This window comes from Felis catus, chromosome F2 (genome assembly GCF_018350175.1).
Source record: "Felis catus isolate Fca126 chromosome F2, F.catus_Fca126_mat1.0, whole genome shotgun sequence".
NCBI lineage: Eukaryota > Metazoa > Chordata > Mammalia > Carnivora > Felidae > Felis > Felis catus.
Window position 1 is genome coordinate 54,400,341 of NC_058385.1, and position 12,738 is coordinate 54,413,078.

The 12,738-nt window shown below is 35.3% G+C and overlaps 1 protein-coding gene across 5 annotated transcripts in view; it reads left to right on the forward strand.

The window, feature by feature from the left end:
• The window catches only part of PKHD1L1 (PKHD1 like 1), a 158,118-nt gene that overhangs the window by 25,868 nt on the left and 119,512 nt on the right, over positions 1-12,738 (forward strand). For all 5 annotated transcript variants that reach the window (XM_045049585.1, XM_023248273.2, XM_045049586.1 and 2 more), the window contains 7 exons: positions 4-114; positions 3,220-3,309; positions 5,140-5,408; positions 6,944-7,035; positions 10,077-10,236; positions 10,543-10,678; positions 11,489-11,632. In XM_045049585.1, coding sequence (XP_044905520.1) covers positions 4-114; positions 3,220-3,309; positions 5,140-5,408; positions 6,944-7,035; positions 10,077-10,236; positions 10,543-10,678; positions 11,489-11,632 — 1,002 coding nt within the window. The remainder of the gene's footprint in view (positions 1-3; positions 115-3,219; positions 3,310-5,139; positions 5,409-6,943; positions 7,036-10,076; positions 10,237-10,542; positions 10,679-11,488; positions 11,633-12,738) is intronic.

Below are 12,738 nucleotides of genomic sequence, written 5' to 3' on the forward strand. Positions count from 1 at the left end.
CAGAGGTCACTATGATTTCCCCGTCACGAGGAAGCATTCAAGGTGGCACCATGCTAACAATAAGTGGACGATTCTTTGATCAGACAGATTTCCCAGTCAGAGTTCTAGTTGGAGGTATTTTTTATGACTTTTAATATATTACATTATAAGAATAGATCCTGGCTTTTAAATAATTTGTAAGCAGAATAATAGTCTTTTTTCAATTAATGTCTTACATTTATTTAAGTTTATTTATTTATTTTGAGAGCGCGAGCTTGAGCCAGGGAGGGGGAGAGAGAAAGAATCCCAAGCAGGCTCTGTGTTGTCAGCAGAACTGTGACATCATGACCTGAGTAGAAACCCAGCGTTGGACAGTTAACTGACTGGGCTGCCCAGGCACCCCCTTAATGTCTTACTTTTAAAGCTGAGTATTTTCACATGGGCATTTGGTTTTGGGGCTTGATACTTTTCCCATTGCTACTTTTCAGTGAGGGTTATTTCTTGCAGCCTTACATGACCAGGACTTGGGCTCTGAGTTCATCACCAAAGGACATTGTGTGGTAGCATCGTAGTTGCCATCCACAAATTCCCCACCATACTTTGAGACACATAAACCCTCTATTTAGCAAACTTTTAAATGCCTTTCTTGAGCTGTTGTATAATTCTCAGGGGGTTGGTTATGGGGAAATGTAAAGTACATGGGGATACTCTTCTCATTCCCTTTTCACTGACTGTGTTTTATCTGGACATCAGGAATCACTGATGATGTTGGCTCTGGAAAGAGCATTAATGTGTTCTATCTTTACAAATGTACATATGGCTTGGTTCTCTCGTTATACATCATTTTTATGTGTCTGGTTGAGACCAGTTCAAGGTAGGAAGCTGTGTAGCTCAAAAGGGAGATAGAGGATGAATGTAATAGAGGGGATCTGCCCACTTGATCATAATGACCTTACCTACCTTGATGAGCAAAGGACTGCATGTCTGTCCATGCAATTGGGTACATACTTATTCTGATACAGCCCTCTGCCATGGTACTTTCTACTTTTAAGGAATATGCCCATGAGCCAACCAAAATGTGATTTGAAGAAAAGAAATTAATATAAAATAACCTCATCTAACATTTATATCTCTATCTCTATGAATCCTTACTGGTCACCTGCATAAATATTAAAACTGAGGCAATAAGATTTTTAAATATCATGTATGTTATTTTGAAGTTTATATGTAAATATGTTTCAAATATTAAAACCAAGAACATAAAATATTTTTAATTTATATACTGTGTTTTAGGATCTGATATTGTGATACAGTTGACATGCAAATATAACTATAGCATGTTAAATTTTTATGGTACTTCACTGCCATTAATGTGGCAACTAGGTTTAAGATTTTAAATCCTAAGTAATTCCTTTTTCTTTTAACTTGTTACTTTTTTTAAAAGGTGGGGTTTTTTTGCATTTTTAAAATATAATTTATTGTCAAATTGGTTTCCATACAACATCCAGTGCTCATTCCAACAAGTGCATGCCTTAATCCCCATCAACTATTTAACCCATCCCCCATCCACCTCTCCTCTGGTAACCATCAGCTTGTTTTCAATAGTTAAGAATCTGTTTCTTGGTTTGCTTCTCTCTCTCTCTTTTCCCTTTGCTCGGTGGTTTTATCTCTTAAATTCCACATATGAGTGAAATTATATGGTATTTGTTTTTCTCTGACTTATTTTGCTTAGCATAATACTCTCTAGCTTCATCCACGTCATTTCAAATGACAAGATTTCATTCTTTTTATGGCTGAGTAATATTCCATTGTGTGTGTGTGTGTGTGTGTGTGTGTGTGTGTGTGTGTACCATCTCCACTTTATCCTTTCATCACTTGATGGACACTTGGTCTGTTTCCATAATTTGGCTATTGTATATAATGCTGATATAAACATTGGGGTGCATGTATCCCTTTGAATTGGTATTTTTGTATTCTTTGGTAAGTACCTAGTAGTGCAATTGCTGGATCATAGGATAATTTTTTTAACATTTTGAGGAATCTTGTTCTGTTTTCCAGAGTGGCTGCACCAATTTGCATTCCCACCAACAGTGCAAGAGGTTTCCCCTTTCTCTACATCCTTGCCAATAGCTGTTTCTTGTGTTGTTGATTTTAGCCATTTGACAGGTGTGAGGTGATATTTCATTGTAGTTTTGATTTGTATTTCGCTGCTGATGAATGATGTTGAGCATCTTTTCATTGGTCTTTTGGCCATTTGTGTGTCTTCCTTGGAAAAGTGTCTATTTGTGTCTTCTGCCCACTTTTAATTGGATTGTTAATTTTTTGGGTGTTGAGAAATCATCAGTAATTTCTTGAAAATAATGATTTGTTTATGTATCTTTCCCTTGCTCCAAACAAAATGGGCTAAGTTGGTTTAATATACTGTTCAAATGCACTGTTTTCTAGTTCAATTACCTTGCATTCACAGAGCGTTCAAAATCATGAAAGGTAGTGTTGAAGTATGTTTTCCAGGCCACCAGGCAAGACTTGGAAAAGATACCTTCCTCCATTTGCTAACCCTTGCCTCACTTTTCATGGGTTGTGATTCCCATGTCAGTAAATACTTAATGGACTTACCTTACGTTAGGCTCTGACTGTGAGGGACACTTTGGAAGTCTAAACCATAGACTCTTTGTTCAATTCAAATTGTGCTTTTGTAGAAGTATAATCATTCTCATTTGGACCCTGTCTGTTTTGGTTTCAGTCTGCCTGTGAAAATACCATTTACAAATTATTATCTCTGTTGTTTTCATTTGGAGGACTTGGACTATAGTGCCATTTTATTTATTTATCTTACCTAAGAGGGCTGGGATCATCTGCTATTGCAGATTCTGAACATCATGAGTTTATTCAGCACCTTTTCTGTAGGAGACAAAATAGAAAGCTTCACTTTGGACTCAGAGTGAAATCTCTTACAGTGACATAGTTTTATCATTTTTTAAAAATTTGTTTCTCAGAAATTACAAAATTTTCTAACTGAGGCTTGTGATGTTTTGCCAGGAAAACATTACCATGTAAAAGTATGACAATTAATGAGTGATAAGCTTTCATGGAGAACATATAAAGGAAATGAAGAACCCCCAGCTTTGTTTCTTTGCTTATGCAACTTGGTTTTTATCAAAAAAGTATTTCAAGATAAGCTGATTGTGATTTACATTATGGAGCTCTGTAGTAATAGCTTTACACCTTGCTTCTTTCTAGGCCAAGCCTGTGATATTTTGAATGTCACAGAAAATAGCATATGCTGCAAGACACCCCCTAAACCTGATGTTCTCAGAACTGTATATCCGGGTAAGTTACCAGAAGAGAGAACAGCCATTTCTGCATTTATGTAAGAAGACATATATCATTAGGGCTTTAGTACATTCAGGCTGCTAAAACAGAACACCATAGACCAGGTAGCATATAAACAACCAACATGTGTATCTCACAGCTCTGGAGGCTGGGAAGTCCCAGATCATGGTACCAGCAGATTGGATGAAGGCCTGCCTCCTCACAGATGGCATCTTCCTGGGTCTAGAGAGCTCTGTGGGGCCTCTGTTATAAGGACTCTAATCCCATTTATGAGATTAGGTCCAATTTCATGACCTAAACAACCTCCCAAAGGCTTCCCCTGCTAATAACATCACATTGGGCATTAGGTTTCATTATACAAGTTTTGGAAGGGATACAAATATTCAGCCCATAACAATTAGTAACAAAAAATATTTGAACTATTTAGAATTTATGGTGAGAATTATAATAAATTTCTTCCTAGTTTTTGGATCAGGAAATATTTGCATTAAAATAGCTGCACCAAAGCTGCACCATGCCTAAGTTCCTCAGACACCCTACTGAAAACAACACATCTCTATTGAATGAGTTCAGTGGTGACTTTATTTAAAATGAAATGAGATTACTAAATGTTGGTGCAGGCTACATGGAAATTGTATAAATGCCTTTCTGTGGTTAAAAAATAAATGGGAGAGGTTAAATCCTTACTTGTCTGGAATGTTTTAAGAGTGATAACGGGATGGGAGAAAGGGGACTCAAAATTCTTTCCAGACTTTGGCCTGTGGCCAAAGTGACATCTGCAGTGATAGCACTGAGAGGCTGTGCTTGGATCTGAGGGTGTGTTTCTCATATCTTGTGCACAAAGTGAAATTGGTTTATAATTGTATCACTGGTTGGTATTTGGAGCCAAGAAAATTACATTTATCAGCCTCTTAAATTTCCTTGTTTTGGATGACATTAGAAAAAAATGACCAGTTTCAGAAGAGAATTTTGATAATCACAGTTGGTAACTTTAAAGAGAGTTGTGTATATCAGAGCACACTGCTGGTGCAGAAGTTTGAGATGCACAAACTTCTCTCTGAACAAACTCAGCTGAAGAGGAGGAGCCTTTGTTTTCTAGATCCAGCCGCTCCAGAACAGCTTAAGGCTGCGGAAAGAAGGCATGTGTCTGATTGTTGTGTTTCAAGGAAGAAAAAAGAAAAAAAGTGAGATGGCTCCCTTATGATTAGGAAAAAACTTTTAATTACAGAGTTTACATTGGCAAGTGTAGGTTAACTTTAATGATAATTCTCTCTGATTCTGTCCAAGCAGGAGATGAATTCATAGCAGTTGTAATGTCAAAAAGAAGAAGAACAAATAATGACAAATCTTAAAGCCAACACTGTCTGTTCCTTGATTACTTGTAAACCATTAGTAGAGTAACTTTTGTTAGAGTAATCAGGCAAAAGTTTTGAAATCAAATGGTCTGAACCATGAAGTTTTGAGATTTAACTATATAAAACAACATGAGTCATGTCATAGGTAATAATTATTATATTATTATCTTAAGTAAAGCACTAATATCTAATCCCCATAGCAACCACACAAATAGTAATATCACTCCTATTTTACATATGTAGAATCTGAGGTGCAAATATATGTAATAATCATAAATAAATTGTAGACTATCTTAACAGCACTCTATACTGTGGATACAGGTATATGTACAGGTATGTGCAATTGTTTCATTAACATGCCTGCTCTAAAAATGTGAATAACAGTAGAATAATCTATAACCACCACCCACATAGAGGGCCATTGAGACACCACATCAAAATTCTGATGAGAATACTTTTTTGTTACATTCAGGTGGGAGAGGGCTAAAGCTTGAGCTCTGGAATAATAGTAGGCCAGTACATCTTGAAGAGATACTTGAATACAATGAGAAAACACCGGGGTACATGGGTGCCAGTTGGGTAGATTCAGCTTCCTATATCTGGCCTATGGAGCAAGATACATTTGTTGCACGCTTCAGTGGATTTTTGGTGGCTCCGGAATCTGATGTCTATAGATTCTACATTAAAGGTGATGACCGTTATGCCATTTATTTCAGCCAAACTGGACATCCAAAAGATAAGGTAAGGAAGCCACAGAATACTATTTAATATTACAAAAGCAATATGGCAACCTTTATATGTATCTCATCTATTCTAATCCAAACCAATGCATATATTAAAGAGTTTATGAGAGATATTTTCATGTGATTGGGTTCTTGGCTATTTTAACATGTGTTACATGAACTATAAAGTCATCATAGAAAACCCATGGCCTAAAAAATATGCTTTCCTGTATCTAAATTTGCCCTAGGAAGGGAAAAACATGCATATTTCCTTTAAATATCATTTTAATTATGGAAGAATTACTTAGGCAATTTGGGAAAGAGTGAAAATATTTCACTATTCTACTACATCTATTTCACTATTACTTGGTCATGACATTAAAGTCTATCATTTCTTTTTGTGTCTATTTTGTTTTTTTTTTATTTAAAAAAATTTTTTAGCGTTTATTTATTATTGAGAGACAGAGAGAGAACATGAGCATGGGAGGAAGAGACAGAAAGAGGAGGAGACACAGAATCTGAAGCAGGCTGCAGGCTCTGAGCTGTTAGCACAGAGCCTGATGCAGGGCTCGAACTCACAAACCGCAAGATCATGACCTGAGCTGAAGTCAGACACTCAACTGACTGAGCCACCCAGGCACCCCAATTTTGTTTTTTATATACATAAGATCACACATCCAATTTCATAGTCATTTTTGTCACATATAAATATTTTCACATTTTATTAAATAATTTACACAACACAATTTTTAATGACTGAAAAGTGTTTTATTGCATGGGTTTACTAAACCTGTATAACTTTGTGCATGTGGATAAAGTTTTTAGTTTACTTCTGACTTTTCATGACCACAAATAATACTCCATTGAACATTAGTGTTCATTAAATTATTCTGCATTTTAATTATTTCTTTAGGAGTTTTCATAAATGTGAAACTAATGAACCAAATCAAAAGAACATTTTATGACTCCATGTACATGGCAAGATTACCCCCCAACCTGGAGGAACAAATTTAAATTGTTGCCTGTAATATATGACTTCTAATTTTACCATAGCTTTTCAGCACTTTTCCTCCAAAGATAGTATAATCTTTCCTGATGGGAAGCCCAGAATTTTCTCAATCTGGCATGCAGACCCATTTAGTGACCTTGGCATCTTTCAGACCTACTTTTGGTGATCTCTTGTAGATTAAACCCCTAAAACCTCTCCACAGAGCAAGAGGATGTTTTAACAATATCAGCCTTCCTCCTGGTATATATCTTTCTATTTTCCATTGCAGCACTAATTGTGGAAAAGTTGTGGTTTGTGTGTATTTATGGTATAGTGGTTCTGACGTTAGGTAAGGGTGGAAAGTATGAAGTGAACTTTGATAATTTTTAAACACTGGATTTCACCATGGATAACAGATCCTAGAAGAAAAATATGTAGTTTCACATTTTCTGTTCATGAAAGTTCTAGGACTGACAGAAATAATAAATGATAAATAAATGCTGAAAAGTTTATTAATAAGTTCTCTCTCTCTCTCTCTCTCTCTCTCTCTCTCTCTTTGGGATAAGGTGAAGATTGCATATCATTCTTCCAACGCCAACAATTATTTTTCCAGTCCAACACAAAGTTCAGATGACATTCATCTTCAGAAAGGAAAAGAGTAAGGTTTTTTTAATTTTCATTAAACTGTTATGTAGTATTTAAGAAAAGAACTGTAAGTTTATATCTAAAAACATTGTCAATTTGTTTTATTGGTAGCAATGATGTTATTTCATTGGCTTAATTTACAATTGGTCATTCTCTATAATTTTATTAAAAATTTCTTCTGGGGGCGCCTGGGTGGCGCAGTCGGTTAAGCGTCTGACTTCAGCCAGGTCACGATCTCGCGGTCCGTGAGTTCGAGCCCCGCGTCGGGCTCTGGGCTGATGGCTCAGAGCCTGGAGCCTGTTTCCGATTCTGTGTCTCCCTCTCTCTCTGACCCTCCCCCATTCATGCTCTGTCTCTCTCTGTCTGAAAAATAAAAATAAACGTTGAAAAAAAAATTAAATAAAAAAAATTAAAAAAAAATTTCTTCTGTATTTCCAAGAATATTGACATTCATCTAACCAGGGAAATTTGAAATCTAAATATTTCTGTTGCAGAAATTATAATTTTGTGAAATTTACTTGATCCTGTTCTTAGTTTCTTACTAGGACCTTTCAGTCAATTCAGCCATCTAAGCTGAGCTCTTGAATATTTCTAGAGAAGAAACATAAAACCACATGAATTATTAACACAGCTAACATATATTTAATATTCACTGATTTAGATATTGGGCCAGGAAATTTAATACAAAAATATTCAAATCTACTCCCTACCCTTAAGGAGTATATCACTTAGTGCTGAAAGGTCAAGTCCAGGGAGAAAATGAGAGTTTCATTCAAATATGAGATACCACTCAAAAAGGCATTCAGGATTCCTGGAAAGCAGAGGTAAAAGACATGATAAATTCAAAGGAGCTAAGTTACACGGAGATCTAAAGACTCCGTGATATCATCTTCCATTTATCATTTGTATGTGTTAGGTTTTGCTGCATAAGATACCACCCCGCCCCCCCCCCCAATTTTGTAATTTAAGCAACTCAATTTTGTGATTGGCCAGGCAGTTCTTTTGGTTCTGTCTACTCTAGTTGGTGATGGATGGCCTAGGATGGCCTCACTTATATATCAGGAGCCTCAGTTGGCATGGCTGGAACTTAGATATTTGGGATGTCCCACTCCACATGGTCTCTTGCCTCCCAAGAGCTACCCCAGGCTTGTCAAATTTGTGAATGGGTTTCCAGCAGTGAAGAAAGAAATTCCTACTGTACATAATCTTTTTAAAGACTCTGCTTGTATCACTTTTGCTAATATCCTATTGGCCAAAGCAAATGGCCAAATCTAGATTCAAGGGGGGTGAAGAAATAGACTTCACTTCTAGATGGAAGGATATTGTTGTTTTTTTCCCCCTTCATTCTATCACACCATCCTTCCAGATATTGACAGCACCATGAAGATCTGTTGGAACTAGACAGAGAGGATTGGGATTAAAGGTACCTGAAAGCAATTACGCTCAGTGTTCTCACTGAAATCTTAGTAATAATGACATGGGGAAAGCGTTCCATTCTTTCTATCCTCCTCCTTCTACTGTCACTTCTTTATGTACTTTAACACTTGCTTTTTTAACCAGGATCAGTGGGCCAATTCAGGGTAAACGGAACACCTAATTAATCCCTACTGCTATTAAGTGTTAATACACTTTCAGGCTTTGCCTTGGCCGTGGAAAGTGCATTTAGTTTACCTGCTTGGCAGGAGCGTAGAGCTTACATGAAAGTGAGCCCTAATACATCTGCTGTCTGCTTTCTGCAAGGCAGCTTGGAATTTACACACTGATACTTATAATGATGGCTGTGAATTTTGAAACTGAGGCCACTGTACTTGGCTTATTGAACAGTGGTCCCTAGACCTTTCCAAAGGTAGCTGCTCATTTGCCAAATTCATCCTACTCAGATAATATAGCCCCATCTCTAAGTGAATTTCTTTTTCATTACCCTGTTCTACTTTGAATCAGTTACTAATTTTTAATAATCCTTTAATCTTTAAAACTCTCTTAGTCTCTGTTATTCATATGAACAAAGAGAATTATATTTTTTACAGGATTTTGTGAAGATTAAATATGATGTCTATAAAGTGCTCAGTTTAGTGTGTGATACATAGAAAGTGCCTAATTAATATTTTTAAGCTGCTAACAGGGTACAGAATTTAATGGTTCTTCTTTGAGCCCTACTTCTTAGTATTGCCCACATTCATTTGGTAGAGCTGGCAAACAGATTCTCAGAGCAGCCAAGAGCCTGATGGAATCCTCCTGTATCAGTTCTATGAGGGGGATGACCCAGAGCCTCATCATCCTAGAAAGATGAGAGGTGATAAATGTCCCTCATTCAGAGTCTTTCATGAATTGTGAATATTTAGTCTTCATATACAAAAGGGTATCTGTTAAATGATGTGAGGCAATTTAGAGGAACTCCCAGCTGGCCTCTCCAAAGATGGGAGCAATGGTGACATTGATTGAGATTTAAGTAGGTAACCAGTAACTTTTCACTCACCTGTAACAGCCAGTCAGCAAATGCCTTATCCTGGACATGCAATTAGATGATCCAGCTTGTTGGAGAGGCCATGATCAATCTAATCAGTAATAGTTTCCTGAAGCAGTGTTTTATTTCCACAGTTTTAACTGGAGTCATTATTCAAGGAACTAGAAAGGAACTTCCATCCCTGACAACATTTAACCACTAAGATACAAAACATGATATGTCTAAGTCTGCCTGTTATTTTCTTATATACATTAGAGTATTTAAACTCTGCATGCCTTCTGTGTTTTATGCCAGGGAGTTTGCATTATAATCTACAATGTAATTTTGTTTTAAGCTCCTTGAGGATAGGAGAGGGGAATGTATCTTTTTTCAATAAATATCTATTGACAAAACTGAATGAATTAGTCACGAATGGGGACAACTCTGTATCTCTAGTGCAGATACCCTACATAATTCATTTTATTTTAAAAAAACTGCCATGAAAGTTTAATATTTAAAATCAGGGATACTACAACATAAATCATTTAATAGGCAGGTATTTTATATAGTGTTGAAATTTTATTCATTGGAAAAAATTTCATATTTTTCAGGTATTACATTGAAATCTTGCTGCAGGAGTATAGACTGAGTGCCTTTGTTGATGTTGGCTTGTACCAGTATAGAAATGTCTATACTGAGCAACAAACAGAAGATGCAGTAAATGAAGAACAAGTTATCAGATCCCAGTCGACAATTGTCCAGGAAATACAGGTTTGCTGTGATGATAGATCTGCTTTGTAGAAAGTTAACGTTCCAAGATAGCTCTATTTGGTTATTAATTTTACTATGGAAGATACTACTTGAGGGGAAAGCAGTCATGGAAAATTATTGACTTGTGGTTAGGAGTATCTGTATTATAAATGAAAGAGGCTGTCATTTGATAAGACTGAAACTTTAAAATATTTTATCATTTGCAGTAAAATAGAGCAATAAAGAAGCATTGAATAATTGACTATCATGCTTTTTAAACGTGCTTTTCTATACAGTGAAGGTTTTTTTTTTTAAATTGGGAAATAGGTTATAACATTGGAAAACTGGGAAAGAACTACTGCAAGGAGTGAGGTTCAAAAGATAACAGTAACCAGCCCATGCGTGGAAGCTAATTCATGTTCCCACTACCATTATAGATTAATCTATAACATGGAAAAAACTGGTAAGTTGCAAATAATAAAGGAGATTTCATTTCTCTTCATTTATAGATGAAATTATAAAAATTTAGTCTAGTCTAGTTCTTTCTGGAAAATATTGTTTTAATAGTGTGCTAGACAAAGAAGCTAAAAATGTATTATGAAGAAAAACCTTTGGACTGGGATAAAAAATGGTATCAGTAAAAACAACTTCCTGGTATATACTATCATTTTCTTTTGTAATGATCACAATAAATGTATATCTAAGTGCATAGAAGGGTTTTATGTGTCTGTGACTCACAGGGATAAGTTAAGATAATAAGAATTAAATTCATCATTACAGAGAAGTAAATATTCCAATTTCTCAAAAAAAAAAGCTATGAGATACTAATTTATCTGTTAACAAAAATATTGCGTCTCTATATTTTATAATAAACCTGAAAATATAAGTTTTCTATTTCTGTTAATTGTTTCAATAAGTAAATATTAATGGGTGATTACTGTTTTCCAAATAGCTTATATAACAATAATAACAATGGTAATAACAATGCTTATTACCATGGGAATATTAAAACAATAAAATATGATCCTGATCTTTAGGAAATTACAATCCAATGAAGTAGTCACTATTTTTGAACTAGAATTACTTTCAAAACACAATTTTATTAAATGATAATATATAATACAGACTACGGGTGCTTTAAAAATTCAAATATAAGACATCAGTGCTGGCTGTGGTTAGTGCAGAAAGATTGCAACTCTTTTCTTTTTTTTTTTTAAATTAAGGCCCCTAATCATTTGCCTTTTTATTTTTATTTTTTTTAAATTCATCCAAGTCTTGGTACCTGGTGATGCTTCTGACTTCATACTGCAATCAGCTTTAAATGACCTCTGGTCTATAAAACCAGATACAGTTCAAGTAATAAGAACACAAAACTCCCAAAGCTATGTTTACATGGTAACGTTTATATCAACTAGAGGTAAGCATGTATCTCATTTTGTACTTCTGTAAATTTTTCTCTAAGAAACAAATTTATATTCTCTAAAGCTCCACTGAAAAAATTAAAAACTCCATACTACGTGGCAATGAGAAAGAATGAAATATGGCCCTTTGTACCAACGTGGATGGAACTGGAGAGTGTTATGCTAAGTGAAATAAGCCATACAGAGAAAAACAGATACCATATGTTTTCACTCTTATGTAGATCCTGAGAAACTTAACAGAAACCCATGGGGGAGGGGAAGGAAAAAAAAGAAAAAAAAGAGGTTAGATTGGGAGAGAGAGTCAAAGCATAAGAGACTCTTAAAAACCGAGAACAAACTGAGGGTTGATGGGGGGTGGGAGGGAGAGGAGGGTAGGTGATGGGCATTGTAGAGGGCATCTTTTGGGATGAGTACTGGGTGTTGTATGGAAACTAATTTGACAATAAATTTCATATAATAAAAAATTAAAAAAAGTAAAAAAAAAGTAAAAATTCCATAAAATGGCAGAGAAAGAAGTGGATTCATAGCCTTGATCACTTTTAGGAGAAATAGAAAATAAATGGTCAATTTTTTTCTATTGTAATTAAAATTTTAGTCCTACTTCAAGGAATGTACAGCTTCAATGCATGAGAAACACTATATATACCATAAATGCACTATCTGTATAATAGGCTACTTCATATTTAGAAAAAATTAGCAAAGATATGAATTCTGGAAATGAGCTTTAAGTAGTTAGCATGTCTTGGGAGACACTAGTCTAACCAGATCTTGCCTGATGAAAGGATTCTGTGGTCAAATCCACATGGGAAACTGCATACCCCAGCTTCTCCTTGAAGATTGACATATCTCATTAGAATAATAAAATCCCTGAGAATTCCTACAGTAAGAAAAAAAAACCATACAAAAACAAAAACTGAAAGAAAACATTTCACCTGTGTTTAAGACAGCATTTACCAAAATTATTTTTACCTCTCTGTCCTTTTCAAGCAATAGCTATTAACTTCCTATTAATGTTTTGCATTTTCAAGTCTTAAAGTCAAGTTTAACGACCAAATTTAGTATTTGGGCTATCTAGTTCAAAAATAGGTCCCTGAATATGTAT